We start from the raw sequence: 13,292 nt of genomic DNA, 5'->3' as shown, positions 1-13,292 counted from the left end.
GATGACTCCGGTGTTGGACACCATTCGAGGAGCCCAGGATGAAGCCGTGAGATCAGAAAATAAGAAGAGAGAGCAAGTTATCAGGCAGGTAATGGAGTTCGTTACCGATGGCAGGGGGCTTATGACATTTTAGGATCGGATCTAGGTACCGTTTGTGGGCGGGACGCGTACCATTTTGATGGAAGAGGCACATCGATCGAAGTTCTCGATCCATCCCGGGGCCACTAAGATGTATTTGGATCTAAAGAGGGAGTATTGGTGGCCCTATATGAAGAGGGACGTTGCTTGGTTCGTTGAAAGGTGCCTAACATGTCGTTGGGTTAAGGCCGAGCACCAGAGACCGCATGGTAAGTTGCAGTCGTTAGAGGTTCCTGAGTGGAAGTGGGAACAAATTACTATGGACTTTATCACCAAATTGCCAAGGACTGTGAGGGGCGTCGATGCAATTTGGGTGATTGTAGACCGGTTGACGAAGAGCGCTCATTTCCTTGCTATCAATGAGAGCTCTTCCGTAGAGAAATTGGCAGAGATGTACGTGAGGGAGGTGGTATCGCGGAATGGAGTGTCGATCCCGATTGTCTCAGATCGAGATGTGCATTTCACTTCCAGATTTTGGAAGAAATTTCATGAAGAGTTGGGTACGAGGCTGTATTTTAGTACCACATACCACCCACAGACTGAGGGGCAGAGCGAGCGGACGATCCAAACACTCGAGGACATGCTCCAAGCGTGTGTGTTGGACTTTGGCGGGAGTTGGGACACATATTCGCCTTTGGCAAAGTTTTCCTACAACAACAGCCATCATTCGAGCATTGGTATGCCACCCTTGGAGCTGTTGTATGGGAGGAAGTGTCGGACCCCCATTTGTTGGGGAGAGGTAGGGCAACGTGTGATGGGTAGTACGGAGATTGTGCTTCAGATAACTAAGTAGATACAGCACGTCAGACAGAGGTTGTTGAACCCTTAGATTCGTCAGAAGAGTTATGCGGACAGGCGTCGGTCCAAGCTCGAGTTTCAAGTCGGTGACTTCGTGCTCCTGAAGGTCTCTCCTTGGAAAGGAGTGATCCGATTCAGGAAGAGGGGCAAGTTGGGGCCTCGATATATTGGACCTTTCAGGGTGATCGCGAGAGTAGAAAGGGTAGCCTACCATTTGGAGCTACCTGCGGAGTTGGGTCAGATTCACGACATTTTTCACGTGTTGCAGTTGAGAAAGTGTATAGCCGACGAGTCAGCAGTGGTACCATTAGAGGATATTCAGGTGGATGTGGGCCAGAACTATTTTGAGAGACCGGTGACAATTAGAGATCGGAAGGTCAAGGTTATGAGGAACAAGGAAGTGCCTCTGGTGCAGGTGCAGTGGCAACATAGGAAAGGAACAGAGCTGACTTAGGAGCCAGAGCGCGAGATGCGTGAGCAGCATCCATAGTTGTTTGTAGAGTGAGACTTCGAGGGCGAAGTCTGATTCTAGTGGAGGAGAATTATAACATCCGGATTCCCAGGTATATTAATCTAATATTTTATTTTTGGAGTTTGTGAAGGAACTCAGCGAGTTGATGCTTAGACTCGCCGAGTAGGGTCGCGGATTATCATCCGGGTCCGCGACTAGACTCGGCGAGTCCATTAGTGGACTCGGAGAGTCCACGCTGTTTAATGAAACCCTAATCCCCCGAGTTCTGAGCCTATTTAAGGGCACTCATAGTCTCCCATTGCGGCTACCAGTCCCTTGAGAGAACCCTAAGTGAGCTAAATCGTTTGGGAGGAAGGAGAAGCTATATTTGATCTTTCTATCTTTGGTTTAGCAAGAAGAAGGTGATCTAGAGAAAGAGGACACTGAAGGAGTTGCGATTCTAGTGGTTTCAGAGTCCAGAGACTTCATCTTGAGGTATTTATGTGGACCTTCTTCAGTTTTGGTGTTGATTCTTAGAGTTAGGGTTTCCTAACCTCTTTTGAGGATGGTTATGTGGAGAAATTGGTCCCTTCTAGAGTTTATGCTTTGGATCTGGACTCAAAGAGGTCCAGAGACCTTAACACTTGGAGCTTTATGAGTTATCTTGGGAGTCATGAGCTTAGAATGTCATTTTTGGGGCTAAATCACCAAATGAGACCATCTAGATGATATATGAGTGTCTAGGTCTGGACTTTACATGATTATTATGCTTGGGAAGGCCAGATCTATGGATTAGAGGAACAGATCTAAACTCAGCTGTCCAATGGAGTTTGTGCATGGCATGTACTCGTCGAGTTATTCTTGAGACTCGGCGAGTTGAGTCGGGGTGGCCCCACAATTCATGCCTGGGGACTCGACGAGTAAAGGGAGGGACTCGATGCGTCAAACGGGACTAAAAGAGTTAGTGGACACATGTGAACTCGTCGAGTTGCCCAAGTGCACTCGACGAGTCGGGTCAAAGTTTGACCGTTGACTTTGGTTGACTTTTAGGGTTTGGTCAACAATGAGGGCCTCTGAGCCAAAGGAGGGGTAAAATGGTCTTTTACCCTTCTGAGGGTTCCTACCGAGGGTTGAGTCTAGTTCTGAGAGTTATATTTATGAGAGTATTACTTTATGTGTTTAGGTGGAGGCTAGATCGTATTTCTACCGAGTTAGTTATTTATCGAGACATCTGAGGTGAGTCTTCTCACTATACATTACCTTGAGTGGTAATTAGAGTTATGTGACAAAGTTATTATATGCTATTATGTGATGTGTTGTACTGCATTATTTCTATGTGGTTTATGTCATGGGTATATCTGAGTTAGAACCGGAAGGTTCACAGAGTTAGGACCAGAGGGTCCACAGAGTTAGAGCCCACGGGCCCACAGAGTTATAGCCTCGAGTGGCTAGTATGTGTTATGTATGGTATTTTGAGGAACTCACTAAGCTTTATGCTTACAGTGTTATGTGTTATGTGTTTCAGGTACCAGTGATGATCGCGGGAAGGCGTCGACATGATTTGTACACACGCATGGATTTTTTTATGTACTTTGATCTTGGGAAATGTTTGTGAAACAAAGTTATGATACAATGGGGTTTATCGATAAATATGTTTGGAAAAGTGTGTTTAAAAATGTGAAAATTTTGTTTTAAATTTTACGGTGTTACACCACTGAAGGGTTTTGAGCATCCTAACAACCTTAAGGTGCACATACAACCCTAAATGCTTTGGATCTATGTTTTCTCTAATTCTACATGCAAAATGATTTTCTAAAGCATTAGCCTAACTAGCATACAATCATGGGTACTTCTATGACAAAATCTAGTTAGAAGACATACCTTTTCTTGTAGCTTGATTCCTTGGACCTTTAAGAGCCTAGCACCCCAAATATGATGCCTCAAATTCTTCACACAACACCACCAATAATGGAGGACTTGAGAGAGAATACTTGTACTCAAAAATTGGCTATGGCTCTTCCAAGAACACTAGACTGCCGCTTTTAGTAGCCTTAGGGTCTCTTATATAGTGTCTTAAAACTAGGGTTACACCATGTAAGCCTTAATGGGCATGACCTTCCATATTCCTCATGCTCCATGGGTTTAAACCTCCATGGATCATTCATGGGTTGTCACATGGTTTTAACCTAACCTAAGAAATCATGGATCATTGGCCCACACCATAAGAATAAATTATTTACCAAATCAACCCCATATATTTAATTAGTCTTTTTTGATCACAAAATTAATTCCAAATTAATTCTTGATCAATACTAATTAAATAATATGATTTCATATTAATATATTATAACTTATAATATATTAATAAATCATGAATATCCTCTTCTCAAAAGTTCATCCTTACATATTGTTTCGGTGCTATGCAACCCAAATGGACCACACTACTCTCGGGTCAAGTACATACCAATTATATCTATGGGCTTAGACACTAAATCCAACATATTTATCATTAGATTGTATTATATGACCTCTCTGTTTACCCCAACCATATTTGTGGGCATCCATGCGAAGACATGCTTGTACTTCTTCGATAAGTTAACCAGCTCCTGCCTCATCACCGGGGAAAGACTGGCCCATATGTTGAATGGTTGGTCTGGGTACTCCATATTGATGACCACCCTACCATTGGGCAACTCTAATCGTGGCTTATTGGCTTATTTAATGAGTTCCTTCAGCTGCATGATCTCATAGCATCGTAATTCTCTTGGCGACATGGCCAGGATTGTCTCCGTTCCTTCCGTCGTGTCGAATTTCACTATTTTGTGTATGGTAGATGGTATTGCCCCAAAAATGAATAGTGTTTTTGTCTCGGTATAATGTTGTGTTTTGTTGGGTGTCGTATGACAACGAAGTCAATGAGAGCCATTTTCTGTCTCGTTTAGTCATGACTGGTTAGTGTGAATGGTAGGTGGATCATACCTAGGGGCTACAGGTTGTTCCATGTAAATCCTATCAGTTGTCTCGTCGCGATCTTAGGACCTTCCTTCCATCTGTCCGAAAGGAGGCGGAAACAATGCCCGTAGATGATGTCTGATGAGCTGCCAGTGTCCACATACATGCAGTGATTGATGGTGTTTCTTATGAATCCTTGGATTATCAGCAGATTGTCCCCTCACAATCTCGCAGAGCGTGGGTCTCACTGAGAAAGTTAGGCCTTGAACAGATCTTGTGATGTGATTTATTCCGTCATCGCCCCTAGAATTCCTCTATTTTCCCATATGGTCAGGATTTCCTAGGGATGGTCGTTATCTTTCGCACCATCCTTGGCATTCTCAACATCAAATTTGGCGCAAAGGCTTCGTGCGGTGTCTATCAGGTTCCCTTTTAGCCTTTTCTCCTCCATTTCTTGTTTTATCACATGTGCATTTGACATTATCATGAGTCTTGCTTTTATGATATTCGCAATAGTATCCTTTCACCCCCATTCTCGTCTGCATATCGGCGAAAACATAGATGTTTGGTCGTTTTCCTCTTCGTTCGTATCGTGAGAACGGTCTGAAGTGATCTTGAGGGCATCTCACGCGACCAAGGTGCCTGCTCCCTGGCTCTCTTGATGGTAGGTAGGCTAGTGATGTTGTTTACTAATTGGGTTGGTCATGGAATTGAGTTTTGCTTGCTTTGTTGCTTCTCCTTCTTCCTACCTTAGGTAGCATTCTACCATCTCTTTCAACTTGCCTCGTGTTTGGGTTTTCTTCCCGATTAGATTTTGGGATAGGGGTTCGGGAAGAAGACCTCATGTGAAATCTCCCACTATTAACCCTTTGTCGTGCCATGGAACGTCTAAGGTAGCGTTGTTGAATCTCGTGAAGTATTCTCTCACCGTCTCCCCCTCCTTTTGTTTACAGTCGATAATGAAGTGTAATTCTCCCTTTTACTTTCGTGGTTACATGAAGCTTTTCAAGAAGAGATAATTCAGTTGGCCAAAGTTGTAGATGCTCCCTGGGCTGAGTGTCTTAAACCACGTTCCTACATTTCCATTTAATGTTGTTGGGAAATATGTGTACCAGAACTGCTTGTCTAGCTTTAGCATGGTCATGGTCTATTCGTACGTGTTGATATGGCTATCTAGATCGATATTCCCATTGTATGTTTTTAGTTATGGAAGCTTTGAAGTATTTTGTATTTCATAGTCTGTGTGCTCTTTTTCGAAGGGATATGTCACGCTTCTGGACAAGCAATCTTGGTTCGGGATCGGGAGGATGTGGTTGGGTTGGAACTGTTGGGTGAGGTATGGTTACACCAACATATTGTTGTATGTTGAAAAATGTGTTGGAGTTGGGCCATATAAGCTTTGAGGTTGAAATGGTAAGGTAAGCAACGGGTTTGTTGCAAACGGTTGGTTTGTTATAATTGTTGGGAATTGTTGTAGTAGTGTAGAGAGTTGTGTGGTTTTTGTGAACGGGGTTGTGTAGAGGATGGTGATTTGTTCTTCGGTGATTTGATTACCAATGGTGGCGGCGCTTGCACGAAAACAATGGATCAACCGGAGGTTTGTACGACAAGCGGCATCATACTACTGAAAATTGACGTTGCTTGATGGTTGTCAAACGGAAAATTTTGTGGCGACGTATTAGAGAACGATATCGTTTCTTCCATTCTTGGACTCCAAATCGGGGTGCTAATCATTGTTAGGACACTAGATTGCGGCAGATTAGTCACGATGGTTGTCAACTAGTGTGATGTAGTTATGGGAGTGATGCCTTATTCTAATGACATCATGGATCTGATTGGGCTTCTCAACATTTCGCTAGCTTTGCCGGTGTTTTCAGTTGGCATCTTCAATATTGATGATGTGCGGTTTTTGATTATCGATTGTCACACACTAGATGGTGCCAAATGATGTGACATGATCTTCCGGTTGATTGATATGATGGCTCTTGGTAGCTACAAGGTGCTTCTGGTTGCTTCGGGAGACTTACAAGGTCACAACGGGAAATAGCCGTTAGTTGTTCAATGGGAGGAATTCCCTGGAAAATGCTCTGACGATCAAGTCAGTAACTGAACTGAGAGTGTATGGTAAGATCTAGGAGAGAGCAACTTACTATTTGAGGTGGCGGAGGAGGCCTTTTATACTAAGACCTCATTTGAGCCTGTACGGGGGACAGGGTCTTCAGGACCGAAGAGATTCGACACCTTTATTGGTTAATCGTGCTCCTCGTAGTGCCAAATTAATGATTAGTTTAAGTGGTAATGATATGAGCATACTCTTTGTCATTTGGAGTCATTTGGTTTTTTTCGGAGTGGAAGGCGTCCTCTGAGGGCTAAACCTTTCATGCGGGCGTCCACATCTAGAAGGATGCATGTGGGCACGAGACTTCGTCAGGGGGGAAATGCTAGGAGTAGCTTAGCCTAGAGGCCTACCTTAAGGTTCCTTTACTACGACTAAGCACAACTTCTAGCATGTGCTAGGGGTAATGTTATAAAGTCCCCCAGTTCAGTATTCATGGTGTTTGTTAGGCTAGTTATCACGTCCTGGACTTAATTGTCTATACACGCATCAACCTGGATTCGAGTGACGCTTCGATTTTCCGATGATGTGACTGCCCCATTATGTCAGGCGGTTAGATCATCTGTCATGGATTTTGAATATCTCGCCTTCCCCGTTTCCTTATAACTGAGGATCTCTTTCTTTTCTTCTTATGCTTCCTACTTTTCCCTTTCTTTCTTCTTTGACTTTCACTTCCTCTTTCCCTTTCATCTTCATGGAGAATCAGACAGGCATTATTCCCTCCATTGCATAGTTCGAGCTTCTACGAGAAACTTATGGCTTCACTTCAGTGGATGGGTTGGAGTTGTCGATCACGGACTTTTTGATCTCATCACCTCCTACGAGGAAGGTCAGTGTTTATCTGAAAACCTTCGACGCATGTCTTCGTCTTCCCCTAACCAACTTCCACGAAGAATTGCTTTAGAATAACGTTTATAGTATTCAGATGCTTTCTCCAAATGTCATTAACAAGAAGGTAGTGTTTGAAATGATCTGTTGGGCCAACAGCATCCTTCCTGACTACTTCGTCTTCATATTCTTCTTCCGGTTCAGTGCCGTCGTTGACAAGTTCACCTCTTCTGGCTCAGTGATTTCAAGTCATGTTACAGATTGATCTACTGATTCTAGGCTAGATTTAGTGAGGTGTTTAAAGTGGATTTTCCAAACAGTATAACTTTGTATACCGAACGAATCCTACCTCCAGTATGATCTTTCTTGGTTATTCCTTATCAGCTATCAATCAATATTCATTTGGGATTGTTGATAAATCTGAAATACTATTATTATAGTCTCAAGATATAAATATATGCTAAAACTTAGTAATATTTATATTTAGGTTATCCAAAAGAAAAAAAATGAAAGTATTAGGTGAATCGTTGACTCAACTGGAAGTCTTTCAACTTTAACCAGGTGAGTGCATAGTTGCTTCCAGGACATAAACATAATAAAAGTATTTATTGCTCAAAAGATTTATATATGTATTAATCGTTTACTGTTTGTATTTGTATTGAATTACATATCGTGTATTATAATCTTGTTTAGTTATAAACTAAAGCTTATAAATGATTTTTAGTTCAAAAAGTAAGTTGAATAGCTGAACAATCTCATTTTTGGGTAGTATGTGAGATTAAAATGGAGCGTAGTAGTTCTCTCCTTTTTGGATTAGCAAAAATGATGGGTCCAGATCAGACAACTGGCAAGTATGTTTGCATCATCTCCTGGAGTATGATGACAACACTTGATTATTCTAGACGGTCTTATGAATTTCGTTGTTAGTGTGAACTTATAACCCATAGACGTAGATAAAATAGGATACCATATTTATCGAATACTCTAAACATTGGTTGTCTTTAAATAACTTACATTGGTCAATGACACCCCTAACTGTGTAGTCTAACATTTACTTTAAGAATTCATCAGGTAAGGTGATTCTTTCAGATAACTGTTGAACTTGGATTTATGAGAATCAAATAGACTGAGTATGTATGGGTAGAGTGTCTTATAGATATTTTACGTTGGATATATATATATATATATATATATATATATATATATATATATATATATATATATATATATATATATATATATATAATTTGGAAATGTTTGTTTTGTAGGATTATTAATATAATTTATATCATTAAATTATTATGAGCTTGAAAACCTATGTATCTCATCATGTTTTCATAATCCTGACCCACTTAATTTATGTGCATCGCGGATAATGAAACTGAGGCTATTAGAAACTAATTATGATGTCGAGTGAAATAAGAGATGAGCATGTAATAGGTTTTAGAACCTTTAAGTATTTTCATAGTAACTTATGTTGGATATTAAGTATGAGATCCTTAGTATTTTAATATTATGAAATAACATATGTTATCTTAAAATGTTTACTTCAAGTGGGATTTTCCACAACAAAGACAACTCAATATTTTAAAACATAAAGAAAAATTATAATTGGTTCTGAAAAATGTGGGATGTCACAGAGTATATACATTGTGTGTCCTATTGATTTTGTAGTTCGATCCATTTGTATTTGGTCACAAAGTGTACGTATGTTGTATACCAGGTTTTGAAGATCGGGCTAGACCGAGTGTTTCAAGGAACCGGTAAAACCTAAAATTTTAAAAAATATTTATTTTTTTCATTTTTTTATTTTTTTATATAATTAAAATTAATAATAATATAATTATCACATTATTCGGTTTTTGAGATCGGTAAACCAGTTAGACCAGTTGAACTATCGAACCGGTAGGACAGTCGGTTCGATCTTCGGTCCGGTTTCCAAAACTTTAGTTGTATATATATATATATATATATATATATATATATATATATATATATATATATATATATATATATATATATATATATATATATATATATAGGGTAAAGTGAATATACCTAACAACCTTATATAAGCTTAGGTACCTAACCACATTATACTACATTGTTTTGCATTATATTTTCATTGCAATTGTCTAAGGTTCTTAAACTTCAACCATTAACTTGATTTACTTCCAAGATTTTCAAACATTCACTATTATATTCCTCCTACACCATTTGATTTGTAACGGTAGTATATGAAGCCCACCAGAGGATCTCCGATAGAAAAACGTCATTTGAAGGAAGATAATGGTAAATATCCAAAGATTTTGGAAGCAATCAAGTTATGAGGTTGAATTTTAAGAACTTTGGGTGATTACAATGCAGATATGATACAAAATTACGTAGTATGATATGGTTAGGTACCTAAGCTTATATAAGGTTGTTAGGTATATCACTTTACCTATATATATATATATATATATATATATATATATATATATATATATATATATATATATATATATATATATATATATATATATATATATATATATATATATATATATATATATATATATATATATATATGAGAGAATTAAAATTACAATATTTATATGTCAAATGTATTGTTTTTATTTTTATGAAGTAAATTTTGTGGTATGAAATTTTTATATTTTGGACCAGATTGTCATTTGCATACCCTCCCAACGTAAAGGTGCACCAAGTACATATATAAACAGTCGAATGTGCCTTTCAATATTTCGATATTAGGTAGTCAGATTTTATATTAGATCTTTTATTAACTACAAATATTTTATTTCATTTCATCATCAATGTTAGAACACGCCAACACTCTCATAATCAAAGGGTAATTATTTACAACGAGAATTAAAAGCATGAAAAGGACAGTAACTCAAAATCTTTTACTTCACAATTTATACTATAATAATGATACGTCTTAACAAACTAGATAACATACCATAACTTTACGACTTAATCGTACACAAGCCTTAAATGCACGGGGGGATTTCAAATTAAATTTATTTTTAGTGATGGGTTTTAGAAATTAATATTTATAGTCTATGTTATAAGTTTCTAATGGAAATCACGATTTTTCTAATAACCGATTTTTTAATTGATTATATACTTATAAATAAGTCAAACTTATGTATCGAAGTACATATTGAATTTAATTTTCAAGCATATGTAAAAACCTTTTACCTTTTCTTTCTTTTTTTTATTGGAAATGACAAATTAGATGTAAGGGTCATAACTAGCAAGCAGCTAGCGGACAAAAGAGTACAAAGCAGGAATTGAAATAGATATAAGAGAGTTTATAAACCTAAGAATGGATTAACACTCCAGTCCATCTATTTTAGCTCTTTTTTCCTCCATCTATGCTTCACCCACACAAAAACTAAAGATTTTATATTATCCGCCACCAATGTAGGAGATATGGACTTGTGGTTAAATACTTTGTCATTTCTTGCTTTTAACACCAACCAAAGCATAGCGTAAAAGATTAGAGTCAACACCTTTCTCTTTTTAGGACAACTCCCCCAAGAAGAAGCAAAATCAAGTAGGCCCCGTATACTTTTGGTATCCGCAGCCACATTTTGTAGTCCACACCACCTAAATATCCATTCACGAGTTGTTGTAACATAGCTACAATCAGAGAGAATATGATCTGCACATTCATCAGCCCTATTACATTGGGCACAAGTTAGTGATCCTATATTGACTCCCCTCTTGTGAGGAGCAACAGTGGAGGGAATCCTTCCCATTTTCGCTCGCCATACAAACGTGAGCACCTTCAGTGGAGCCTGCTTCAACCATTCAATTCGATCTAATGGGAGGTCGGGGATAGCTCTAATCAAATTGCCCCTGAATGATTTGGTAGAGAAAATCCCAGTGGAATCAAGCTCACACTTCTAACTGTCACACACCGCATCTGGAACAAAGAGATCGACAACAGCTCTAAGTTGTTCTAATTCTTGTGATAGGCCCACGTTAGAGACATCACACGACCAGTTCCATTGAAAACCATGAGTGTTTATTCTGGCCGCCACTTTACAATATTTTCTACATTCGTTGGAGTACAAACCAGGAAACCGGTCCATTAATTTACCCCCTGGTATCCAGTCGCCCTTCCAAAATAGAGTGTTTGAACCTGAACCAACACATTTTTCAAGATAACGTTAAAAGGAATTCTTCTATTTTTGATTTCTGATTTTGCACCTGCTATGTTGTTCCACACTCCAACAATACTCTTTTTTGACAAGTAATCAATAAGTTTCTCAACCAAATTATGAATGTTAGTGATTACTTGAGACCAAAGTGAGGTACTATCTAACTTATATCGCCACCACCATTTTTCTATCAAAGCTAGATTAAGATCTTGTAACGCACCCACACCTAGACCACCTTTCTCTTTAGATGTAGTTTTTTTATCCCATGAAACCCACTTAACTTTTTCCTTATCATCAGTAACGCCCCATAGAAACCTCTTTCTCAGTTTTTCTAATGAATTAAGCACCCCACATGGTACTTTGAATATATATATATATATATATATATATATATATATATATATATATATATATATATATATATATATATATATATATATATATATATATATAGTCAGTTGGGAGGTTTCCTAGGACCGAGGTTATAAGTGTCAGTCTCCCTTCGAACGACAGTGTTTTAGCTTTCCATTTGGAAAGTTTCGATTTGAATTTATCTACTATGGGCTACCAATTTTTTATGTGATTCGTGTTGGCCCCCACCGGTACTCCTAAATAGGAAAATGGAAAAGATCTGGCTTCACATCCCAGTAGTGAGGCCCATTCATTTGTGTCCTGTTGTGAGGCACCATTTCCAAAGACCTTGGATTTTTGGAAGTTCACCTTTAATCCCGAGGCTATGTAAAAACACCTCAGAATTCTAGCTAAATTTTTATATTGTCCCTAGTCCATTCCCCTATGAATAGTGCATCATCCGCATAAAACAAATGTGAAATCAAAGGCCCATCTCTTCCGATTTTTATACCTTTGTACAACCCATTGTTACACACATCCCTCATCATGACGTTTAGCCCCTCCATTACGATGATAAATAAGAAAGGACTTAGTGGATCACCTTGTCGGACACCTTTGCTTATATCGAACTCGTACGTCGGAGAGCCATTTATTATTACCGAGGCTTTGGCTGATATCAAACACCCTCTCATCCACTTCCTCCATTTTGATCCAAACCCCATTTGCGACATAGCCGAATCTAAGAACTCCCAGTGACGGAGTCGAAAGCTTTATCAAAATCTACTTTGAAGAGTAGTAGTTCTTTATCGGTCTTTTTAGCCCACGAGCAGGCTTCATTGATTATTAAGGATCCATCCAAGATGTTATGACCTTCGACATACGCAGACTGTGTTTCATCAATCACTCAATGATATCTATTTGTTAATACAACTGAATGAAACATAATTGAACAAATTTTAAAAAATGGTAAACCATACTTGAAGTGCTTATGTCAACCATTCCCAAGACTCACATAGAATATCAATTGCGGAACACTAACAATAATTACACAGATAGATTTTGGGAAAATAACATTATAGTCCATAGACCTTTCAACTTTCAGTTTAAATAATCCATATAGTTTTTTTTTGGTTTTAGCGGGGTGGGGGTGGGGGGTGTTATGGTGAGTTATGATATACTATTTTAATCTATTTAATCTCTAATAATAGGTATCTCCACAAACAAATCAACACAATTGTTTGTATCTCATTCAAGTTAAACATCCAACTTTGACCATGAATTTTGTAACATTCCGAATTTCAGAAGTATAATTTAAGGGTTTAAAGTGTAATTTCAAAGAAGAGACTCGACGAGTAGGTAAGCTTACTCGCTGAGTCGGAGGGGGTTTGGGTCGCGAATTAAGTGACCAACTCGCCGAGTAGGAAGCTAGACTCGACGAGTTGGTGCTGGAATGAGAAAAACCCTAATCTTAGGGTTTGCACCCTAT

General features: G+C 38.6%; 1 protein-coding gene across 1 annotated transcript; it reads right to left on the bottom strand.

Annotated features, from left to right (window-relative positions):
• Window positions 1-10,636: 10,636 nt before the first annotated feature.
• On the bottom strand, window positions 10,637-11,050 carry LOC145016916 (uncharacterized). The gene has a single exon (XM_078975073.1). It carries the CDS (start codon window positions 11,048-11,050, stop codon window positions 10,637-10,639), a length of 414 nt encoding a protein of 137 aa, XP_078831199.1.
• Window positions 11,051-13,292: the final 2,242 nt, after the last annotated feature.

This window comes from Lactuca saligna, chromosome 9, assembly GCF_052625555.1.
Source record: "Lactuca saligna cultivar CGN05327 chromosome 9, ASM5262555v1, whole genome shotgun sequence".
Classification (NCBI taxonomy): domain Eukaryota; kingdom Viridiplantae; phylum Streptophyta; class Magnoliopsida; order Asterales; family Asteraceae; genus Lactuca; species Lactuca saligna.
This window is presented reverse-complemented; position numbering and strand designations above follow the sequence as displayed.

Coding starts and splice junctions, on each gene's coding strand:
- LOC145016916 (XM_078975073.1), bottom strand. CDS start 11,050: ATGGGAAGGATTCCCTCCACTGTTGCTCCTCACAAGAGGGGAGTCAAT.